Source organism: Cygnus atratus, chromosome 10 (assembly GCF_013377495.2).
Source record: "Cygnus atratus isolate AKBS03 ecotype Queensland, Australia chromosome 10, CAtr_DNAZoo_HiC_assembly, whole genome shotgun sequence".
NCBI lineage: Eukaryota > Metazoa > Chordata > Aves > Anseriformes > Anatidae > Cygnus > Cygnus atratus.
In genome coordinates this window covers 20,684,536-20,710,721 of record NC_066371.1, presented here as the reverse complement: position 1 = coordinate 20,710,721, position 26,186 = coordinate 20,684,536, and the positions used below count along the sequence as shown (strand labels likewise).

General features: G+C 35.8%; 1 protein-coding gene across 1 annotated transcript in view; it reads right to left on the bottom strand.

The window, feature by feature from the left end:
- The window catches only part of CACNA1D (calcium voltage-gated channel subunit alpha1 D), a 184,012-nt gene that overhangs the window by 98,937 nt on the left and 58,889 nt on the right, over window positions 1–26,186 (bottom strand). The window contains exons 4-7 of the mRNA XM_035558258.1: window positions 19,632–19,771; window positions 15,173–15,315; window positions 13,611–13,763; window positions 12,098–12,294 (exon numbers count right to left, since the gene is read on the bottom strand). Of these exons, the coding sequence (XP_035414151.1) occupies window positions 12,098–12,294; window positions 13,611–13,763; window positions 15,173–15,315; window positions 19,632–19,771 (633 nt within the window). The remainder of the gene's footprint in view (window positions 1–12,097; window positions 12,295–13,610; window positions 13,764–15,172; window positions 15,316–19,631; window positions 19,772–26,186) is intronic.

Below are 26,186 nucleotides of genomic sequence, written 5' to 3'. Positions count from 1 at the left end.
TGAACCTAGCCTTCAGATCAAAAATACTATCAAACATACAAATAGAGCACTATAACATTTCTGTTCTTTAACACCTAAAATAGTAAATTTCAGATCTCACTAAGTTAAATGATGTTTACAAAGTGCATTGAAATACTGGGATTATTAGTTCATATATATCCTAGCTATATGAATGATCCTTTGAGAAAGTAAATAGTAACATGTACCTCAGCAGGACAAGCAATATTATTTTTTTCTGCAAAAGTGAATTTCAATACTTTTTCCCTGAAATACCACAGCTGGATGCAATCAGATACTTGAAAAAACATGAATACTTTTATGAAAATGAAAACCTGAAATCAAATTTTAAAACATAGCAAAAACATGGAAATATTCCAGAAACAGTAAGGTTGAAGTTACTGAACTTCAGACACACTACTTATAGGAACACACAAATTTTTCTACAAAGACCTTTTCCATTGTTATTTTTAGCAATCCTATGAGATGGATTCAAGAAAAACATCCAGGGAAAACTAAAAAGAACTGTTCAGAAAATAAAAGATACTTTAAAACACAGGGAAATGGTTATTGTGTGTATCATTCAGGTGCAAAAAGACGTTTCATTAAGTTATAAAAAAGCAATTCTGACTTGGAACTTCTTGGAAATTTCTCTTATGGGAGAAGAATTATTCTGACTTTTTTGTTTATACTGACAGGTTTGTATTACATTCTTTTTGAGATGCTTTTTAGCCATAAAAATTCATCAGACAAAAAAAAAAATCCATGAGCATTCAGGACTAGATATGGCAATGTATAACGATTTTGGGGGAAACCTTTTTTCTCTTTGTGAATGCTGTCGTATGACTGTCTGTCGCATCTGAAACTTACGATTAGGCTTCAAGCTCTATAGACAGTCCATTTTAAATCATGTCATTAACATCTCTGTTGGAATGGACACAATCCCATATTAAGCATGGGAACAAAAGGTTTTCAAGCTGTACTTCATTTTTTTTTTTTCTCTATCTTTTAAAAATTTGTCATAGTCTAAGTTTCTGCAAGGCACTCCAATGGATAGCGAGATGTAAGCACAAGCATTAAGTCTTTGCAGGTTAAGGCCCATAGGCACTTTTCTTCACTGGTGAACTGCAATAATACCATTTTATACTAACTAACTGGAACTTCCACAGTTACCAAAATAGTAATATACAATCACTTACTTGATAGTATATGTAAAAAATGACTTAAGAATGCAAATTATATATTTGATTTGGATTTTTTTCCTTTTAAATTCAATAAAACAGTATTTTAGAGAAATTGAAATGGAGAAGAGTTACAGCCATTCTGAAAGGCTGGGATTTTTGACTTCAATTTTAAAAGATTTCAAGTTTCCATGGTCCAGTTCTGCTACAGCTTATTCATGTGGGAAATAAAGTCTTTCATAATGCTGCCATTACACTGACCTACTTCAACTCAATCTCCTGTGCAATACTTTTCTGTGCAGTACTTTTAGCAATACTTAGCATGGTAGGCACCTAAGCTAAGGGGATTGATAGTTTATCATCCATGCCTGTTTCCTCAGTGCAAGTCCCCTCCTTTGAGAAGTCTTAGCAGCAAAAGAGAGCTAAGTATTTACAAAAATGCTCTACTGCTGATACTGAATTTCTTCTTTGTTCCAGTGTGTGTTGCCCTTTGCACCTTCTTTGAATTGTAAGCATCTGGCCTTAAAGTTTAGGAATAAAATGTACTCAGTTATTATTATTTTTTAAATTGCATACTTAGTAATTATTTTATTACTTCAGAATTGAGTTTCCTTCATAGAAATGATTCATATGATACAGATCAGGCAAAGAGGGTTTCTAACAATAGTGTGTAAGAGCCAACATTTTGTCTGAACTTCAAATACTCACAAATGTGTTTTGCATCCAACTTAACTATACCGTTTGCAAACAGTATTTTGCAAGTCACCAGAGTTCAGACAAAGGGCATAAATTCATCTGGTGTTGATGTCAATGTTTTCCTGCTATAAATCATTTTGAAAAACCTGAAACTGCAATTTCACTTTAAGAAAAACAAAAGATCTGAGGAAAAGAAGTGCTCTGGGAATCACTGCAACCCAAACTGATACACTTTTTGCTCAGGAGGATGCATCCAAGAAGCCAGGCATTGTGCTAGCTTAGTAACCCAGATGCAAAGCTGAAAGTTCCATGGTCTGTCACAAAGGCTCTATTAGCACACACAGCTGTGATTTGCATTTCCTTCATTCTCTTTACAGCAATGTATGAAAAGAAATCCTTCTCATTTATGCAGTTTGATTTTAAACCCAATATTTCAGGCTAATCTATCTAGGACTAATGCCCTGTGATATGAAACCTGGAAACTGCAGTTAACCAGCACCAGAAGAAATGCTTTGGTTTGGGCAGATGCTGAACTAATCCAAAAGCATTCCTTAGTCAGGAACCCATATTCCACTAGAACAGGTTGGTACTAATTCCTAAAATCAACAGCATGAAACTGCATCTACACAATTTTACCATTTAAATCTAGAGACAATTAAACTCTCTTTAAGTAACGTGCTGTAATTTCTATTCATGAAGTAATATTTCTGATTGCATTAATACCAGAGATGAAAGCATGTAAAGAAGTCCTTTCCATTTGGAAAACTTTACTGTTCATGTCATGCATGTCGAGTGGCATTTTCTATAACTTTCAATTAAAGAAAGATTAGAAGAGTCAATTTGTCCTCTGACTAATGATGGAGACAGAGCTTTGGTAATACATAAGCACAAAAAAATCTCCATCCTCAGAAATGATTTTTTTTTCAATTGAAAGCATTGATACTAAATTCTCACACAAAGTCCAGATATATGAGTTAAAAGACACAAATTCCAGACCTATTGGAAGTTGCAACTAAGAAACATAATAGCCCCTAAATATTGCTAAAAGGGCACCAGGAAATCCAGGAGCTATCAGATCTCAAATCCTCAGTAAAAAGTCTTGCAAGACCCCCACTCTCTGTGGTTCAGGGATGCAGCAATCTAGAGCAGGCGTCAAACCTAGTGGCTCTCAATGGACTTGTCCCATCTCTTTTTGAAGCCATTAAGCTTTTAGCATCCGTAACACCTATCACAAAGACACTTGCCAAGTGCCATTCTTCCTGCCCTTCTTTGTACCATTTTCTAGATCTAGACATAATGTTTCGATTTCAGCTCTAATTAGTTTGCCCATCACATCATCCAGAGGACAGACAAGATGAAGGATGATATGAAGGACAAAGTGAGTGTTTTTCTTATCACTTAATTACATTTCACTGTAATGGTAGATGCATTACTATTCAGTTAGATAACTGTTTAAAAATGCTTTTTTTTTTTTTTACCAGAGATGCTTTTTTTGGCTACATCCTGACATTTTCATCCTTTCATACAGACACTACATTAGAGTTCTTATGTTGTATGTTTGAACAGCTTTGAAAATAATATTTGAACTAAACTCTGAAGCTCTTCCTATCCCTTTCATGGTGACACAGGAACTAACTGCTCTGAAGTCCCTGTAAAAGGAACCATCTTGATACTATCAGATCTGGAGACAAGTTACTCTGTGCAAGTCAAATTGGTAGAGGAAAAAATATTATATATATATATTACTCTACATTCGTATGCATATATTTGTAAGCATATGCCTACAAAGTCTTGAAGAATTATCCTGATCTGATGGGACAAACCTGGTACAATCTGAAACTGCCTCATCTGGCCATTGGGGGTGAATTATCTTGTTAGTTGTGCTGTAGTTGGAATCAGCTGTCATACAATGCAGTGTAGATGTTCAGGGACAAAGTTTCTGAAGTGATACCAGGAGCATGTCAAATTTACAGCATAGATAAAACCATTACATAGCAGCAGATGGCACACCCCAATCTAAAATATAAATTAGAAATCATTAAAATGTCTCATCTATCCCTATCTGTGGTAATTATAAGTAAAATCCCCATATGTAACCAAGACCTTAATTTCCTGAAAAGCTTTCACTAATTTACCAAAAAATGTGGCAAGCTTTTTGTATGTATTGATTAATCTAAGCCCTAACTGGGGGATAATGATAAAGCTGTGCAGTAACACCTCTAATTCTGCATTTATATTATTAAAAACATATTGTGCTGAAGCATGAGGCTATTTTGAATTATTTTCCATTATGTTTCAAACTCATTTAATTTCTTAAGTATCTTAGTTTCCAATTTTACTTTTCTCCTTTCACAACATTCTAATGGACACAATCAGTGTGTTTATTTATCGTTACCTAGAACCTATCTAATCATCTTAAAAATTATTAAGTCTCTTGAAGGGTGTAAAAATACCTCAGAAATGAGTGTTTTGCGAAATGGGACTAATCCTGCCTTCTCTGAAGCGTACACTGTAGGTTCACAAATCTCATATCACAAACTATTTATTCTACTCATTTTAGAGCACACCAGACAGCTTTTCAAAGCCTACTAGCTTCAAAGGTTGTGTCCTGGTGTATTCTTGGCTGAAGTGGAGTTAACTTAAAGCTGACTTAAAACAGGCTGTGCTCAAAGCATAGCAGCCTCCAGGCTGGCTTGTGAAAAGCATGTAGTTTTATCTTCAATCTTCCCTGGGTTCTGCCATTAAAGCATAGGTTTCCCTGACATTCTTCTGGTTGGACAGACTCAGCTTTGGTACACCACTGACACAGAAACATGCTGAGTGATGCTCTGGTGGGGTGTGAACTCAAAGACCACTGCTCTGTTAAGCATCTCAGCCCAAGAACAACTTGAAATCAGAATTCCATGGCTCAGGCATTAAGGCAGGCTAAAAAGAAATGTATCTCCTGGAGAGACAAAAAGTTGTTACAACACCCAGACAGCCTCATAATTACTTTATCACCTCTAAATTTGGCCTCCATCTTCTGTATGTAAACCATTCTATAAAGTTACCCTACAGTACACACATAGGAGACCCTTTCAAGTTAAACCCCAACTTGTAAGGCATGTCTTCTTTTGCATTGATTTGCTTTGATCTGTCTGAACAGATCTCAGGTTCTACCTTTTGTTAATTTTATCTGTTGTTAGCTATTGAAGTGTATAGGTTAGGTAGTCACATGAAGCATCTATTATTCAAAGCTAATTGCTCAGAACTATTTTTTCTAACATTGATTAGAAATAAGTTTAGATGTGAGTCTTTTTTTTTTTCATTCTGCACCTAATACTATTCTAGCTAATTACTGTTGATGGTATTTCATTAATCAGCTTACTGTCTTTGACTAGGAAGAAGGAGAAAAGCCTAGATGTCAAATGTGATTGTTTGCTAAGAAATTACTTCTTTTTCAGGTAGCTATCCCAAGTTGAAACACTCTGGCAGCAGACTCCATTGGTGGCAGAGCAGATTCACATCACCGTAACAAAACGGAGAGTACTGCCTCTCTCCATTTTAGTAATCCAGAGAAGTTTTCCTATTGGATCATTGGAAATAAAACTATGATTCTACCAGGTTTAACAAAATCCATATTTTCCAGGTATAGCAAAACAGAAGGATTTGATTCCTTCATTGGTTGCAGTATATTAATTTAAGATTAACAAAATTAATTACTGCTTCTACATATCTATCCATATTGCCCAGACTACTTTCACATAATTTTGTAAAACCTATCTACTGATGTATTTTATTAAACCTAAGGGATGGAAAACATGGGTTTTTTTTGTTTAGTTTGGTTTTTTGAATGAATGAATGAATGTGATGAAGACTGTATTTATTTTTCAATTTTAAGCTGCAATGTATTAAAACGCACAGGGTAGTGGTGTCTACTTTGGAGGTAGGTACTAAATATCTTTCTTATTTTCAAATCTGCTATGCCAGCAACATTTAGTCCATAAAATGTGATAAAATAATTGCACGCATTTAATATTTTCCTGTATGCTGAGTGGAGAAAAAAAAAAAAAAAAAGCAAGCATAATAGCATGTATTATTTGGATTAATGATGTGTAACTGTTACCTTAGTTAATGTAGAGAACATATGAACAAATAAACAATACTCACGGTAGATCTGAATTTATCAACTCAACTGTTATCCTGGGACAGTCTGGGAACCAGTATTGTTTTAAAGTGATTTTTTGCTTCTGGTAGCAATTCTTTTGAGGAAACCATAGCCTCAATCAGTGGAGTCCTCAGCACTACCTAAAGTAAAGCCTACTTCTAATCCAGTTCTCTCTGTTTAATTTAAACTGTCTGGGGAGAAGAAATATGTTCTTTTGAGTATTTGCAATGATGTGTGACAAGAAATTAGTTCCATGCTTTGACTGCAGTACTGGTCAGCAGTCAGCTAAGACTGAGATACTAGATGTCTTGTCAAAGTAAATCAGGTTCAATGCATGGGAACAATATTTCCATGTGAGGTAGTTTAAAATCCTCCTCAGGTGGGTTGTAATAAGCTGTTCATTTGAGAAAAATTATATGATCATCCCTTTTAATGCTAATTCAAACTTGTTAATACGCATATTCCCTGGCTTGGTATCTCTGTTTGTAGGTCTGAATTTGATCATTCCATTTTCTTTCTGAGGTTTCTAACTTACTCGTTATTTAAGCCACATCTCTTTGCTATCTAAAATTGGTTGATTCTGAGCTTTCTTACACCTAAATGACATGATCAAGTAGTCCAAATCATTACCTAAAAGGGCAGGGCAAGGGGAAAAAGCATTAAGCTAGATTTTGACAGGAAATTGGATTCAAGTGATTAACACACAAATTCAAAAACTCCTGTCTGCCATCCTTGGCTCTTAAGTGCCATTTGTGCAGTATACTAATACTGTCATCCAAAATTTCTACCATTCTCTCTCCAGCTGGATATCATGTGTTAAATTTCTGGCTATGTAGTCATCAAATGCCAGGAGCACTGTGCAGCCAGCACATCGATGTCTTTGTGGATGAACTGCCTTGTTTCACTGAAGAGTCTCCCTTAGATGACCTCTGAGTGGTGCTGAACGATGCTAGGAAAACAGCATTAAGCTATCCTTAGTACATTTAAGGCAAATAAAAGGGTGAAATAAAGATTTTTTAAGATTTTTCTTGCGTATTCCTCACAGTTTTTAATACTGCCAAATATTTGCAGCTGACATACAAAGGACAAAAAGCTGTCAAGCATCCTTTGACTTCTTATACTAAGCTGAAATTTGTCGCTGCCAAGTATTGTTTGGATGCAATAATGTGCCTTCCATATCTGCAGCGGTAATGTAACTAGTATGACTTCAATCACCCTATGTAGTTCTTTCCCAATGGTTTATTAGATTATCCAATTCAAAGCTCTAGAGTATCATTGCTTACTTGACTGTTAGCCAAAATTTTATTTTTTAACAGATTCCTTCTCAGCACTCTGATGACAGTTTTGATAATACTTCAAACACACTGCGACTTTTTGTTTATGGACTAATAATACATTTTGTGCCTGAGCCAAGGGATTCTCTTGTGAGATATATTTACAAGATATTTTGTTGTGTTCATGAAAAATCTTTGGTTGTACACCAGTTGGTCTCAAGTACGTTATATCCTCCTATAATACCTCTCAGTAAGCTATCCTCTAAGATTCTTGCACTAGGAACATCATAAAAAGTGGCATGATTAGAAGATTGCCTGATTGTAATTCATAATGGAAATATATTTAAAGAAATATTGATATTTTTTTCTGTCTCAGGATATGTTATTCCCAGTTACATTAGTGCAATGGCCATGTAGACATCTGAACACTAGACATATGCAAAAGTGCAGTGCAGCCTAAACAGACTGTATTGCAAAAACGATTGGTTTTCTTCAAATGTCCCAGGATGCTTCAAGGAGCATGTTAGGGAATATAAAACTTAGAAACCTGTTTCTTCCTTCAGAAATTAAGTGCACACTTCTTTTTGTTATAAAAGCAAAGGAATTATGAAGTATTATTTGGTGTTATTGTCAAACATTAGTAAAGGATATAGTTTCAAAAAGTTGACATGTTAGTAAAGGGCATGTTAAAAAAATACCCTGGCATCCCTTTCCTTAAACCTGATCAAAGTTTTAGATATATTTTAGAATGCTTAGATATTCAGTTAGTGAATTGTACATTTTAAACATGAAACCGTGAGAGAATACCTTGTTAAAATATCAGTACTTATATTAATACGCAAAAAAAAAAAATATATGTACCATTATTCAGCAATTTCAGTTTACGCAGTATCCAGGTTTCAGTCCCAAAAATCTCTAGGTCAGTCTGAATGGTGCTAGCTATGTGCCAGAGCACTGATGAGCTGTTAATATTTGAGCTAGCAATTCCAATCCTGTCCATAAGGTTGACTTAGTAAAGTTCAGTAGTTGCTAACGCAGTTGCTCCATGATTGAATGACCTGTGCTGGCAACCCACCACACAAAGTAGTTTGTTTCACAGAGTCCATGCCCTGCTCTATTTCAATTTAGAGTAGTATCAGTGTAGATTATTGAAGTGTAGTAACTCACCTAACTTCACTATGGTAAAAACATGAAGATCGCATTATTAAAAGTGACAATTTTAGTATTGACAGGAAAACTGGGAGTTGTATTGGCAAGTATCGCTGCTCATTATGTGTATTCCTACATATCAAGTGGAAGAGCTAAAAACAAAAAAGCAATTTACAAAATATGTTTGCCATTAATAGACTAAAAATCTGGATGCTCCAAAGACGTGCAAAAAAAGTCTTGAGCCAGTTATGCAAATGCAGACTTGGATTTTGTAATTCTTGAGTGCTTACTGACATAAATTGAAACTGGGGCAAAGAATACTATGCTCTCAGCTTTAGAACATGAGCCAGAGCATTAAAACCTTGTGCAGACAGAAGCTGCCACTTTGCCAATAACAAGGACTGCACAGGAATCCAAAGCTAATAGTGTAAGCCTTAGCTAGAGCTGGAGAGCAAATGGAGAAGATGTGCAGCCACAAACACATTACACAATTTGGGAACACATATGCTGCAGTGGCTGGTGTAAACAAGGACACTACCCCTTAACCTTTACAGCTCAGTCTAGCATTTGGCACTAAGGAGTCATGGTTTTAGTGGATGAAGTAGGTAATATATGCCAGCCAGTGGGTTGCACATAGGCTAAAGAAAACTAAGTGGCCAAAAAAACTGTAAAAATAATAGGAGTCAGATGGAAAACTGGTGAGCAGCAGGATGTCCAGGTGACTCACCCCAATGGGAAGGATGGCTAGCAGTAGCAGGATCAAACCCTCATTCTATAATAAATATGCATAAGAGAAAAATCACTATTGATGCGTGGGGAATTTTTAAGCAGAGTTTACTGTTGTTAACCAGGTGATAACGAGCTGTGCTAGAGAGTGTTACTGGAAGCTGTCATTTTCAGCTGTCATTTTTGCTAACAGAATGCCACATAACATGATGCAAAATATTGCACATATTTCACCCACTCAGCTTACACCTGCTAGCAAGATAAGCCTACATAGTTAATTTTACAGTTCACACAGTGAACAAGTGGAAATCAGAATTTTGTGCAGTTTCTAATATTTGTGGTTTTATTTTTATTGCATTTATGTTTTGTATAAAACTCATTCAGTCTGGCTCTTATCAATAGATTTCTAAGCAAAAACTAACCTCTAAAACATGTACACCTATATCAGTAGTGCTTTCCTTAAACTGTTTGGACATTTTTATCACAACCTAGTGTAATCCTGTTTTCATTTTGTGATTAAAACAAAATCTTTTTGAATTTTTAGCTAATAACAGCTAAATCAGGTTAATCAAGTGATAAGAGTAAAACATGTAAATGGTCATTTCTTCTGTCTGCAAGAAATAATTTCAGCTTGACATTGCCTAATTCATTAATATACAGATAGAAAGAATCTAGATCTATAATTTAATTATATAAAACAACAGTTAAGACAGATTCCAAAGCCATCTGAATATCTGGCTTTGTATTTCAGTAGATCAAACATTTCTTTGCTTCTCTTGCTGACAATCCCAGTATCATTTGTAATAAAATTAAAACTGAGATTTGTGTACCTGTAAATAACTTTGGCTTTGGGAAGTCATTATGGAGAAACAAACAAAATAACATGCAGTTTTCATTTTTTTGAATTTCAATTTTTCTTATGCTTTGATTTTGAAATTGTCTGACCATAACAACTTTCACAGCATCCTATTTTCATGTTATAGGGTTTTTGTGCTGTCAATGGAGACTTTAAAAAAAATCTTAGGATACATCTGATCAATTAGCTCATTAATTCTCAGGGGAAAATTTAATAGGCCACTTGTCTTAAATTCTTTCTATATCTTTTTTTTAACAATCATAGTCCAAATGCAGTAAAATCCATTACTTTTATTGTTAATTTTCTTTGAAAAAAATGGTGACAGAGTAATTATCAAGTACCAAAATGCGAGCATACTTTTGCTTTGAAAAATGGTAAATGTCTATTTTTTACCAGAGAATCATAGCAAACCTTCCCTTTCCTCTCAGGAGGGATAAAAATAACTGTCATCATCATGAACACAAATCACATAAAGCACATACTAACTCTACACTAACACAGTCTCTCAGAAAATTAAGAGTTGGATAGCAAAACCCAAAGAGCATAAATCTACACCATGAGAAACAATAAATTAGCCCATGTGTAGCTCTGCATTGTTGTTAGGCTCTTTACTACTGAATGCTTGCAGGTTTATAGCCAACTTTATATCCCTGACAAGTGACAGTGAAAGCACAGGTTTCTGCTTTGTCAACGTTTTTGCCTTGCAGTCCAAAAACAATGCCATCTTACCATCTTAATTATTTTTAACAGTGACAACATCTTAAAAACATCTTTCTATTATAGATTCTTGTATCACAAATTGTCATCTGAGACAACACACACAGGTGCTGTATTCTTTGCAACAGTGTATTTCACCTTGATTTGCAACAAATGACCACAAAGTGTTCATTCACTGAGTAATGCTTTATCCTTAATTGCATCCAATACTCCACAGAAGATTCTCTATTAGTAAATAACCCCCATTTGGCCAACTTTTAGGGCAATCCAAACCATTAGCTGCTGTGAACAATATAACGCAGAAGAATACAGTTCCAAAAAGATATGTCTTGAGATAGCTCGTCTGTTTTCAACAGCTTTCTAATAATGATCGTTACTAGCACAGAGTTTTCTTCTTTCATGAAAATTTCCAATATTCAAACTGTTAAAGTTGCCATAAGGTCCTAATTGCTGCAAAGACTTACTGCTGAGTACCAAGAACTACAAAATACTCTCAGTGATTTTCAGCACCTATGGTTGGCAGGTTCTGTCACAGACTTTTGAATGACCTTGGACAAGTCATTCATGCCAAATATGTAGATGCTTACAGATTCACATAGGAACATAATGTCCTTTGATTGGAATAGGGTTAAGGCAGAGAAACACTACCTGATCTACCTGACCCTATTCATTTAAAAAATCTGTGTTTTTTTTCTCCATTCTCATCTATGAAATTCGGAAAAAGAGTATCTCATTTTCTAGTCTGTGTCCAGCTGCCTATTTATGTTCTAAGATTGCAGAGGTTCCATATTTAATGTTAGAGTAGCATTTAAAGGTGGGGCTTTACAAAGCTATGATTTTGAATACCTTTTGCTGCTTCCATGGAGACAATGTCAGGCTCACAATTCTTGTGATTTGTTGTTTTTGAATGTTTAACAAATGGTTTGCAGTCCCCAAGGTAAGCAATGACAGCTGAGAGCTTGTTTTGGTCTAATTTATGTTAATATTGCAAAATACTTTGCAGAAATACTGCAAAAAGAGAGCTCTTAAGCTTAATCAGAAAAGACATGCTTAAAAACTGCAGGCTTGCACGAAAAAATGTTAGTCCAAAGGACATAAATGGGATATTACATTTATACAAATGGAATAGGAAAAAAATCAAACAAGCAATGAATAAATTCATTTCTAAAATGTCTTCCTAGACTGAGGAATCCAAAAAGGTACTGTGACTTCAAGAAGTATGCAGTTAAGCTCCTCTCCTGTAAAACTCTCCAAAATTTATTGGTTGTGGTATTGTAAAACAGCTTATTTCTCATTTGAGCATTGAATTTTGCTTAAAGGTAAGCAAAATTCAGTGATTTATGAAGTTACTTACCCAGTATAACACATCAGTCCATCCTTCCATGGTTATACACTGAAACACAGTCAACATTGCAAATGCAAAATTATCGAAGTTCGTTATGCCTCCATTTGGTCCAACCCATCCACCCTTACATTCGGTGCCATTCATGACACACTGACGTCCATTCCCTGAGAATGCACAAGGTGCTGGATCTTCTTCAACTAGTATATCTGAAAATTGACAAAAATAAAAAATAAAAAAATAGGTATTTCAGAAGCTAAGGTTAAAATCAGAAGTTCTCAAAGTTTTTTGAATTAATTCTATGTAGAGAAATATCAGTCCTGTTAGATGGTAAATGCAGACACCAAATGTTGAGAAAGTGAGCCAATGGGAACTTTAGAGCTGTTAGTTGTTCTCACATCTGAGCTCTTAAAATAGTTTAATCAAAACTGAACATACAACATAGCTCAAGCCATTTAGCAATAGGAAAAAAAATAAAGCAAGTTCATATTTACAGTTGTACTAATGCACCATATCTTTTTTGAATCTCACCATACTGATGTTTTTTTTCCATCGTCTTTACTCTTTCTTCCCTTCCTACTAACACATGTACCACCAAGGACTAATCCTGGACTAATTCCTACATATAGTTCACTTCATTGCTTAGGTAAAAAAACATACCCTTAGCCATCAGATGCATCTCTCCCTCATGATGATCACAGAATCACAGAATGGTTGAGGATGAAAGTGACCTCTGGAGACCATCTGGTCCAAGCCCCTGCCAAGCAGTGTCACCCAGAGCACACTGCACAGGATCCCATCCAAGCAGGTTTTGAATATCTCCAGAGAAGGAGATTCCCTCAACCTGTTGGCAACACTCTTTCTAATGCAGCCCAGGATACCACTGGCCTTCTTGGCCACAAGTGCACATTGCTGACTCATGGTTAATCTGCTGTCCATCCCCAGGTCAGTCCTTTAAAACTCTCTCTAAGAAACACTTTAATTCCATCATTTCAATCCACACAAGTGGAGGAACACCGTTTTCTTTTATTATTATTCTTAGAACTGCACTTCTTGTCACACCACCCAAAATTCTGAAGGAGGGACAAGCCAGATTGTCATCTCAGGAGGGTATCTCTTCCCCGGGACTAGCTAGCTTTTAGTAATTAAAGGCTCAGAAAACTGTTAAGTTGTCCCTTGTGGATAGTCACCCTTACTATTTTCAATAATGACATTTCAGTTAGACATTTCAGACATGAAATACTATTCAAAGCATGTTCTTGTCTCTAACTGTTTTGGATATTGGTGGTAGAGGTAGTTTTAGGTTTGTTTTTTTTTTGTTTGTTTTGTTGGTGATTTATTTGTTGTTGTTGCTGTTGTTGTTGTTGTTTAAATTTAAGGAACTTTTCCTAAAATTACTGATCACTGAAAATCAGGGTTACAACAGTTTTAGTGCTTTGGCCCATTCTATTTCAAACTGAAATCCCACAGACTTGAAAGAGAACAGAACTGATCTCTTATTTTAGTCAGCAGTTTCATGACTTACCTGAATCAATAAGAAAACAAGATTTGTGCATTTTTCCAATAAAAAGTTCCAATCCTATAATAGCATAGATTATGATTACAAACAATACCAAAAGGGCAATATGGAGCAGGGGAACCATGGCTTTTATAATGGAGTTCAGGACAACTTGTAAACCTAAAAGAAAAGAAGATACAAGATATGAGCCAGATTTCTATGTCTTGCCTTACCAAAACTTCTATAATTATACATTATTAGAAATTGATGATACAGGCATGCAGACCATCAGTTTAAAAAAAAATTCTACTGCTCAGAACTACAAAATGCTACTGCAACATAATTTACTTCATAAGAGTCTAAAGTTTTGTGTCAAAGCCTAATTATTTCCTCTGTTAATAAAGGTTATATCACTGAAGCCAATGCTTGAAGTTCAATAATTTACGTGATTTTCTTTTGTTTGTTCCATTTTTTTTTCCGAAAGAAAAGGCATGTAGTCAGCATGTGGCTTTATTTTATATGACCTTTAAAAAGTCCTGTGCTACAACCACAACTTTGTGACAAGTGCAGAGAAACTGTACACAGGCAGTTGCAGAAATGTATTTTTGGTCCGGAGAGATAGCATATAGCTATCTGGGAAAACATATTTTCACTTTGAACAATCTTACTTTTTAGTTATTCATTCCTTGTATCACTTTCAGAACTATTTCATTTTTCTTGTGTTTTCTCCTTAATTTAGCCAAATTTTGTTCTTGTAAAAGAGTAAATGCCAGACTACTGAGGTTGCCACAGTACTCATAAGAAAAAAATATGGCTCATTTTAATTTCAAAATACTTCCTTTCTGGCATCTCATAAGACTGCTTCTTTCTTCAGTAAAGCTCTTTTGCCAAAAATATACCATCACAATCATTTCCATGTAGTGGAGTATGATATAATAATAAACACAGCGTTAGGTTTCTTCTTTTGAATGTACTGGGAAGAGTTGAGTTGTAAGTCATGAACCTCTTATTCAGCCCAAATAGCTTCACTAATTAATAATGCATGAAAAGAAAATAGGAAGGATTGTTATAAAATTCAATTGCTTTCTTTAAGTAATATTGTTCTACTTTTCAAGTTTCCTAATTTATCTATTATATTGAGATAAACAGAAGGCATTTATGTGCATTGGAGGGGGCAGGAAATATGAAATGTGTAATGTGCTTTGGCATACACTTACCAATTTATAAACTGTTTTAGGACCACCTACATTTTCAGATGTGTAGGATTTTGGAATAATATATATATATATATTTCCTAGTGTATTTGCATTTACACATGTAATTTATTTTTATGTAAAGCTTCTAAAAGGGAAGTGTATTCCCAGTCTGCTTATCGAACTGTGTAAGATCACACACTGAATGAGTTCACAATGCTTTGTTCAAACTGAAATAGTGTATCATTCATCTTGAACCTCACTTTATATATATAACTAGACAACAAAAATCAACTTAATATTATCTCATTTACGTTAGTATCTGGAACATGAAAGTTAAATAATCAGATTGGTTACAACACTCATTCCAATGGAATTAAACAGAAAAGTGCTTACTGGGCACTCCTGATACAAGCCGGAGAGGTCGCAATACACGAAAGGCTCTTAGGGCTTTGACATCAAAACCACCAGGTTTGCCACCTGAGTGGCTGCCACCTTCTGTTTCTTTGGTTAATTGTTCCAATATTACACTAAATAATCTAGAAAATGAGATGAAAGGTAAGGTCATCACCATCCATTTAGCATGCAATCAGAGGTATTAGGAAATTACTTGAACTGCAAATAATTCTGAAAAGCCATTCAACTGTCAAAATGAGAGGTATATTTATGCATTAAATCATGACAGGAAGAGTTATGAAGTGCAAGTTTCTAATCCCTTGAGATAATGACGACAGTCTCCAATAAATTAGCAATCTGCTTGTACACACCCTCAGCTATCGTTAATTAAATGAAGCTACTTTGCCATTTCTCTTTGTTCTAACATTTTATAGCTGTAAAGTTTGGAAAAGTAGTCTTCTCTTTAGAAGATGAAATAGATAATCACAAGAAACCATCTGTTTTAATTTTGGTGGAATATATGAACTCCAAGTGACACTGCAGTTCAATATTCTAAACATAGTCAGCAAAAGCTGCATATATTAAAAACAATTACAAAAAAATATTAAAAATGGGTCTAACATTTAATAACACCAAAAAGATTTGTTTCTTACTCATAATAACTTTGAGTATAAAAATATTCCCAGATGAGTCATTTATTATATTGTATTTCTCCACAGCAGAAATGAGCTAGTCATTCATTAGAACAGTTTGGAAGACAAGAGTTTTATTTTTCCTTCCCACTTCCAGCAAAAATTCAAACCAATGCAACTGTTTGAAGTGCAAAGTAATCTTAGGCTTATTTTAGTTTGGACCTGCATTTCAGATGCATAGTTTTCTAGACTGCAAGTATGGACCAGGCAAGCCATAACAATACTTTGCAGAGAGTCTATAGTCCAGTACTTGCAAAACTGCACTTCTCCTAAATGGATTTTCAAGGCAATAGAGTCTTGTAATCCTGAAATTTCTTCCACATTCAAAAAGGACTCCTGAAACATGTAGGTTTTTGGTTTTATCAAGAAAAGTTCACAATGCTGTTATGCTGGATAGTTGCTAGAAATCATGTAATATTTAATAACTTGACCAAATGTCCTGGTTTCGGCTAGGATAGAGTTAATTTTCCTCACAGTAGCTGGTATGGTGCTCAGTTTTGGATTTAGGATGAGAATTATTCAACTAGGGCGGGGCGGGGGTAGGGAGGGAATCACTTCTCAGGGACAGGCTGGGCATCAGTCAGCAGGTGGTGAGCAATCGCATTGTGCATCACTTGCTTTGTACAAATTATTATTATTACTATTATTGTTATTATTTCTCTTTCTTTTCCGTCCTATGAAACTGTCTTTATTTCAACCCACAAGATTTTTACTTTTTTTTTCCCCCCTCAAATCTCTCCCCCATCCCACTGGGGGGAAGAGGGTGAGTGAACAGCTGTGGGGTGGTTAGCTGCCTGCCAGGTCAAACCACAACACCAAAGTAGAATATTGAGGACTTTCTCCTCTTCCAGTAAGCAACTGTCCTGTATAGGTTCATTCCCACCTCTACTCTGCTTATTCTCTTCCCGAATGAAACCCATACAAAGAGTGTCATACAGCTCTTAGAGTGAACACCATTCCAGCAGCCTATCTATTGTAACCCCTAGAGAAATCCAGACATTTAATATTTCAGGTCCTAATTCAGCCCCATAATTTAACAGAACACTTCTAAGAAAATGAGCCATCTCAATGACTGCAGAGTGACTGTTCATGCTCCAAAGGCAACCTGGTTTAACAGACTTCTGAATCAAATCCCAAATTAAGAGAAGCTGCTTTCAGCCTGTCAGTCCTTACATCATCCATAAGATTTAAGGGGTACAGGGACAATGAAAGCACTATGAAAGCTTTCTACTAGGCCCTTATTCTTTCACTTAAATCCATTGAAATTATGCCACAAAGAATGCGGGCAAGTAGTAGACTGCTCAGAAAGTAATTCATACTCTGACTGGTTTCAGAGAATGACAAAGACAGGAGAAATCATGACATTCACAGGTATATCTACTGCTCTGTCATTTTATATCCATTGTCTAAAGCCGTTAAGGTATAAAAGGAACAAGCTCCTTTATCGCTCTTGAAAATGACAGTTATTCTCCTGTACAGTTTATCAAAGTTTAGGTGCCAAATTTGATGTTGGAGAAAAAGCCTGTATGCATGCTTTCCCTTCGCCAGTAGAGGTTTCTTTTGGTACTGTTAAGATTTATGCATTTGGACTGTTTCAATTTATGCATTTGGACTGTTTTCAACTTTTCAGCAGACAAAGCACATTTCATCTTATATGTTGAACATAGGACATAACAGCAACACTTTCAAAGTTATTAAAATACCTAATGAAATTGCATGATGAAACTAGTCAAATAGAATCACATCCAGAAGTGATTCCATATCCATCTTGGGTTATATATGAATACCAACTTCTCACTAGGCTTTTATTTTAAGTATCTGTTAGATAAATGGTCTCATGCTTGTTTGCTTATTTATGTTTACTTGTTTTTTGGGTTTATCTATTTTTTGTTTGTTTGTTTTGTTTTTTCTCTGTTTGGTTTAAACTAAATATCTTAAAACTGTTTTGTCAGTGCCTGACATGTTATGAAGGGTCCATCTTGTCTTCCAGGTAGACTGATGGCAGTGTACATAGTAATTTATACCTCAAAACTTTTGGGTTTTGAGCTATAATTTAAATCTTAGTGGGATATTTTAGGCATTTGATAAGATGTAGTCCTTTTTGCGTCTTTTATTTTCCCTGGATTCAGTGTATTTGACCTAACTAGATTTAGCCTTCAACACTGAACATTTTATGAGTTAATGGAAAATTTTTCAGTTATCATGTATTTAGGACAGAGCCAAAGATAGAGGTCATGTTAATTAGACTGCTCCAGGGTTACTGTAGCTTCATGGTCACTTGACAAAAGAGAAGAGGTCTATTCAAGTGACGCCTGGCAAGAGAATTGAGTTTTTGTCTGTGATAGTCTCCACACCTGCCCACCAAGCTTCCCCTTCAGGCACAGAGGCCAATCTGTTGAGAATGACCTAGGCTGATGAAGAATCTATTTATATACAAATTTTAGTCCTTAACCAAAACCTGCCTTAATGCCAAGCAACTGGCCCAAATACAATCTTCTCAGCACTGTTTTTTTTTTTTTTTTTTTTTTTACTATCTCAGAAACAAAAAGTTATAAATCGGGCATTCACACATTCATAATACTTCCCCAAATTTAATAGTGCTTTACCACATATTTCTTTACTTAACATCTATTTCCTTAATGCAATGGCATGAAAAAGAACAGTATACTCTTGAACTCCTGGGCCTTTTCAATTACAGGCAAGCCTTGATGCAGTCTGAACTTAAAATGAAGTTAGAATGGCATATTGCATGCCAAGGTGGTCTTTGCTAGCCAGCCCGAACCTACAAAATTATACATGGATAATGTTCTCCATTTCAATAAACATTTTTAGTAAACCTACAATACTGGAAATTCCCCTTTTCAATATTACCCTGCCATATTTAGATATTTACAATATATGCCTCAAGATTAATTCCCTAGACATCTGAAGGTAGGATCTTCTAGCGAACTAGCACAACTGTTGACACAGAACACCCCCAATGCTTCCTATATCCTAAGCTGGTGCATAATGTGAATGTGGGACATTCCACTCTCCACTTTTCTGTAACCTGAACAAGGCCTGAGCAGCATCTTATCAGAGAAGTGGAACAAACTCTTCAGAGTTTCTCGATACAACAAGAGGCACTGGGTTAAAAAAAAAAAAAAGGCACTTTTTAATGCATATTCTCCCCCAGGCAAGTCTCATATACATCTGGAGCATAATGTCCAGCACACCAGAGTACTGAAGCATCCAATTTTCCTCGTATTCCAGGAAGGTCAATGAAGCACTCAGTTACTCCGACTCCCCTCACCACTATCCTTCACTTCAGAACACAGGGGTTCTACCAGAGGTCTTTGGTGAATAAATGAAATCCATGTAACCTCAGTGTAGGTATAAATGAATAAATGACTTAACAGTGCATGGACCTAAATGAATAAACCTCTAGCATATTGAAAGACACCAGGAGTTTACCTAGGAAAAATCAGATGGAAAAGATTCTGCAGGACAACTAAGGTAAACACATCTGGTCAAACTGTTTGGCAGAACTCAGAATTCCATGGGAATGTTTACTATAAAGGTGATGGTGCAATACAGCCTACAGCCAAATACAGCACTGAAAACTTTTACAATTTTGTTTTGAATTCTTCACTCCTATCAGTTGATGGTTTTACTATAAAAGAATAAATGTCAAGCTCAGGCCCTTATACACAGCCAAACAAACCTATAAATAATTTACTGTAAAGAAGATTTTAAAACCTTTTTATAACGAAGTATAAGTTACTTACCCTACTACTACTATTACAAAATCCAATAAATTCCATCCATTTCTAACATACGCATTGGGGTGTAATAATAATCCATAGGCTATAATCTTCAAAAATGTTTCAACTGTAAAAATTATCAGGAAGGCATATTCTACTTTTTCCTGTAAAAGACAAAGAGAAAGTAAAATGAAAGACAATGTAATTTAGCAACTCTTTTACTAGTTACAATTCGCAGTAAGAGGGTAAATTGTATTGATCAGGACTATGGAGATATAGTACTTCATGGCAGTTTATTTATGGGTTTTAATTGCACAACATTTAATGATAGCTGCACTGACAAGGTTATAATCATATAATTGCATGAGATATTTCCTGTTTTCACATTCCACGAGACAAAAAGACTCCAGTTCTGCAAACATGGAAGCACTCTGGGCCTTTGCTTAAGTAAATAGTCCCACCCAGATCAATAGTATTCTTTATATTCATTAAAACCAGAAAATGCTGTAGAATAGGGTCCTGGAAACATCCTTAAAAGGTACGCAGTAGTATACTTACTTTCACTATTCTTTACATCAGCCTTTATTTAATTAGGACAGAGTTCTACCTGATAAGGGAGTTTGAGACAGTGTCATTATGTACTATCGAACTTCAAAAAGTTATTGTAATCTATCTAGCAGGGTCTTAATTTAATTCTACTGTCTTACATCTTTTTCTTTTTTATGTGGAAGTTTATATTGACTTATTCTTCCTTCCACATCACTACTATTGCTTTAAATCATCCAAATATGGTTGAAGAAATTTTAATTTAGTGTATCACCACATTGTATCATTGACATTCCAACTTCACATTTGCTTCAATACTTTTTTACAATATTATTAGCATCTTCATTTTTACCAAAGATCACATTTTAAACCAACGTATATGTTGAATCTCTTTTCAGAGCTAGCTGGATAATATTTTTTGTGGCTTTTTCTTTCTAGACTAATAGCATATTTGATTTGGATAAACTGTAAAAATCACTGCTATCAAAACAGGTCAGTTAACACATTTTTTCTTTTTACTTTCATCACTTCATTGCTTTGTATAATCTTTGTTTTGTTACCTGTCGTTATGCAAATATTAGAGCTAAGAATACAAGACAGAATGATTTTTTTATTATTATTATTTTTAATTTGTTCAAGCACTCATGGCTATTTATCACTATTACCACACACAGCATTAATTACATGGACCATAATTGCTCAGTAAGGACTACAAACATCTATGCATCAAAGACATTACACACAAAACTATGTATTTGCTATTTGTTATACGTCCTGACACTTGCACACACAGCCAAATAAAGAACAAACATGGTCCATTCACAATTTAAAAGGAAGATTTTTATAAACTCATGCAAAGTCTGAATTTGAGGGGCCAGATTTCTTTTCCTCATGAAAAGGGCATTTAGTGTTGGTTATGTATAGGACATGATATATCCTTTTATAAATCTGACATTAGTGAATTAATAAATGGTAGAAGCTTATCCATAAATCACATAATCCCGTCCACCTCCAGCAAGTGGCAACCTGGAATCACTATGAGAGGTACGGATTTCCCTAATGTGAAGCAAAGATCCTGCTCATCTCAATCCCATACATCTGCATTTTACCTCCAAATACTGCTTATAAACATTATAGATCTTCACCCAAAGCAGTTTCTCCTCATCTATGTTGTTTTGCATGAGTTCTTCTGGCCCAGTGATACTAATGGATACCCTTCTCCAGTCATTTTTCCTAATTCGTATTTCAAAATCGTCCCTTCCACTTACCTATTAATTTATTACTGATAAACTGGAGCAATTACAGGATAAGAGTGAGGTGGCCTCACAGAAGCTTGAACGCTTTGTGCACCAAGAGCCATCACAATATTTTAGCTAGAAGGCACCACAAGGGTTAAAATAATATGAATTATCAGCATTTCTGAGAACCATACTGTAAAAATGCTGAAATTCAACCAAGTCCTACCATGTATACATTCCACAATAACAGCTATTTCTGTCTCCCTGCATACGAGTCTGTAACTCGGGTATAGAAAGATAAATAATGTAAGACAACATAAGGAAGACAAAAATATTAGGTTGGCATTTGCTATAGGCAAAATACATATCAGTAGTCACAGTAGTAAAAACCAACACGAAACAAAAGCGAGGAAGCTTCACATAGGCAAATTTCACCAGCTTCTTACCATGAAAGGAATGCAGGACTGGACCAACCCTTCTGGGCCATCACAACCAGTCTATTGTTATTATAAGGAAACATGTAATTTAATACTGCCCATGAACGTACCAGATTCCACCCTAATAACCATCTTTGCCCTTCACTGCTCCCCTTCCTGGAACGTCTTAATGCTCTACAGCTATTTGGGCTAGGAACCAGTCCTACTCCCAGTGAAACTTGCTTAATAGTCACGTACCCTAGCAGTTCATTTGTTACAGTTCACATCTAACAACTCTATCCTATCCACATAGCACTCATCTTCCTGCACATTTTATTTCCCTTCTGTGGAAGCAGGACTGTTTCCTAGTTCTTAACCAGCATTGCAAACATTCTGTTCAAGCAATATGTGATACAAGGCAAGCTCATTTTTTAAACCCAATGGCAGTAAGTCTTACTGTCACTAGCTTACGACTTCCGGTTAACAGATCAGGGAGAAAAATGCTGTTGCAATTTCAGTGCAATTACTGTGAAGGTGTACCTTCCAAGCGAGATGGAAAATGATAATACTATGAAAACGAGCATTTTAGAGCAGCCAAGACAAAATGAAATCGTGTTTTAGCACCAGTAAGAACCACTTTTATTATGGATAAATATGGCATGTGGAATACACATTTTTGGCATGTTCATCACCTATTTTCCAATTTTTCAAATCTTCCTCTAGCCTGTAGACCCCAAAGATGATTTTTGAATGTTATTCTCATCCTACTATTTTTTAAGTTCTATCTGTTCTAGAATCAACATAACAGGACCCTACTCCTCCTTCTTATCCTATTTTCTTTTTGAGGTATGCTGGAATATGGAAGAAAAACAGCTACGGTGCATGACCAAGATGAGCACTGGGTTCTGGCCCACTGAAGACCAGTAGCAGTTGGCACTAATCGGAAAGGAAACAGGCATTAGTACAGCTACTCCAAAGCCAGACAGAGCTCTGGATGGGTAATTAACCAGCCACAGACAAGTCCCTTGTGACTCCTCCACAAGATCTGTTACCAGACGGTAGAAAAGCTACTTCTCTCTTCTCTTTCATTCTCTTCAACAATGTGAATTGGAAGACTCTACTCATTTCAGGTTTTTTTTTTGTTGTTGTTGTTTGTTTGTTTGTTTTAAAGAGACTTGAAAACTTTCATTTAACAATTATTTCCCAACCAATGAGTTGATCCTGCAAACTCCCTCTTTAACAAAACAAAGGGACTGCTTGTTTTAGGTGGGAATCATAGGAATGGGTTCCTACAGTTTATGCTATTTCTATCTGAAAATTTATTTCCCTGAAACTAAGCTTCAATCTCTGTAAAATGATATCAAAAATATAGTGAGATGAAAATCAATTATATTTTTACCCTGCATATTCTCCTGCAGAGTTCTGTTAGTTTAATGATAGCAGAAAGCCCTGCACATGCTTTTATTCATCCGTTTTACTTTTGGTAGTTATTTTCATGAGTAAATTCTTATCTACTATGTGCTTATCTAGTTCTTAAAAGACTAACATGGAAAAAAGATGTAAGCTTGCTTTTGCAAGGCATTATGATAATTTTTCATTATTAGTCATTTTGTTTTTACTAGTTCAGATAATGGTATTATTAATCTCATGCAGGGTAGATAGAATTCTCAGAAGTTTTAGAAAAAGGATAAAGAGTCCTAAAAACAAAAAGAAAGAATGAAAGGATGAAATACATACTGGCACCCTGCTCCCTAAGTTCACAGGGTAACTCTACCTAATACAAATTTAGTGCGGATCAAGACTGCAGGATGTCCACATCTGAATAGCAGCTTGAGTTCTGCACTCAGAGCATTCTGAATTGCAGTGCATGAATAAAACTGAGAAGTCAGTGTGTGCCAAAGCAGAGGGACCATATGAAACCTTGACAGCTGGACCAACAGAAACCTCATGAATTTCAGAAAGAAGAAGTGTAAAGTTCTGTACCTTGGGTAGAATAATTTCATTCTTCAGCACAGGGTGAGAAAGGACCCAAAAGTCACAGTGGACACCAAGTTAAATATGTGCTCATTGTAAGACAAATTGCACACTGGCCTGCATTGGGAAGAGCGTGGTCAGCAGATTGTGGGAAATTATCTCAACTCTACACCGTGCTGTGAGGTTACACTGCTACTGCAGTTTGGGGCCTCTTAGTTCAAAAGCCATGTTGAGAAAGTGCAAACTCCAGCAAAGAAAAGATCTCCTCTCCCTCAGAAAGGAGGTTAAGAGAAGGACAGTGACTATATAGAAGAACAGTGGACTATAATTATCTGCAGGGGAGTTACAAAGATGATGAAACCAAATGCTATGTAACAGCAGACAGTAAAATAAGGGGAAACAGCCACAAGCTCCATGGAGATAAGAAAAACTTCTCTGCCAACAGGGCAATGTGTCACTGGAACAGGTGGCCTCAAAGCAGTTGAGATTTTGAAGATGCAGCTAGACAAAGGCACAGCTGATCTGATCTAGTGCTGGCAACAGTTCTGCTAGGAGCTGAAGGTCTAGATAACCTCCAGAGGTTTCTTCCAGTTAATATTCCTGTTATTTTGATACATTTCAAATAATTCTCACATGAGCACAGGGAAAAGTACAGACAGAATCAGGACAAATACAACTACCTACATCCACTACACATTCAATATATACCCCCGCAGTCTACACAGTGTTGAGCATTGTACAACAGTTTTCCTTCTTTTCTGTGGAAAAATGGAAATGTGTGCCCTAGTTCCAGAGTTTGCCCTGAGATATGTATATTCATAATGGATACAAGATAGAATTGGGGATGATGCTATTAACTGAGCCAATGGCACAAAGAAAGAATGCTTTTTTAACAGGATAGCTAATGGACATTCTAAGACCTGATTTCTTGAAAACCCTGTTAAAAAGGAAAACATTTGTATACATTGACAACTAAAGAGGTAAATTATTCTCAATGCTTTTTCTTTGTTTCCTCCTTTTTCCTTCCTCTCTTTCTTTTTTTCTTTTTTCCTTTTGTCTTTTCATTTTCCTTCCTGCCTTCATGCTCTCACATTTTTTTTTAAATTCACATTGTGTCTTTCACGGGGTCCAGAGGAGTGATTTGGCACACTGGTTAACACCAGTATCCAAAGTATACAGGCTGTGCTTTCTTTACAGACTGTTTTTCGGTAAGTGGGCAGCCAACAGATGTTCTTACACAAACTGCAAAGCTGACAACCTGCTCACCCTCAGGAAGGTACTGGCAGTCCCTCCTCACACTTTTGTCACCTTCTCCCAGTCACTAGGGACATCATCCATCTTTACCTCTGCAACCTAGGTAGATCTACATGCCATACACCACCTAGTGCATCCAGAGCTTAAGCAAGCATTACTCAAGAGTACTCAAAGTGTAATCATCCCATTTTCAGTATTATTGCAAGGGCTGCAGAGGCAGGTTTTCTATGTAAAGCTAAAGCAGTAAGTGATAATTTAAGAATACAGATGGAAGACTGCAGTTCTAATGGATTATGAGGAACACGTCTCTTATTTTTCTCTATGGTGGAGAAAACCATCCCTGCACATTTTTATTTTGTTCATATTAGCTGAGATCTACGTGAATAATTTATTCCATTAAAAATGGAAGCAGGAACACTAAGAAATAAGACAACTGAACTAAAAATAAGGATATCTGTATGACTGAGTCCCTGAAAAATATCTGTACTGAAAAGCAACTGAAAAGACCATTTTGCTTCTACAGATTCAATTAGAAATTGTATACAATTACTGACATCTATTATGGCACTTAGTTCTAGATTGCATTACGAAAGTATCAGGTTAAAAACTGATAGCTGTAAATCTAAAGATGTTAGGGAGCACAAAAATATTTGTTACTAAGGATCTAATCGTATTGCAGTACAGATTAACAGCAGTTTGTTCACTGACTTGATTCCAAGCAGAGCTAGGTCCTCTATCTTCTCAGGGGGCCGACTCCTGCCAGGCTGTCTAACACTTCTGTTAATGTTGCTCAAACCCTTGGAGTCTCAGAAATCTCTTTATGAATATGTGATGCAACAACAGGACAGGTTAGATACATGGCCATTCTCATAATGCAACAGACCATCACCCTCCACTTTGATATCAATAATTTAGTACCAAAAAAGGCTACCTTTATCCACTGAGTTTCAGTGAAGTCATTAGAACATTTTCTCAGCAAAGAAATGTTTGCATTCTTATTTTAAGTAAATCAGCTTAGCAGAAACCCTGTTGCTCAGGAAGAAATCTTTTTTTTTTCTACCCTTGCCAGATGGCATACATTAGTCATCATTTATTATCCTCATATTTTCAAAATCTCTGAACAAAATAGGCAAAGCTACTGCTACATATTT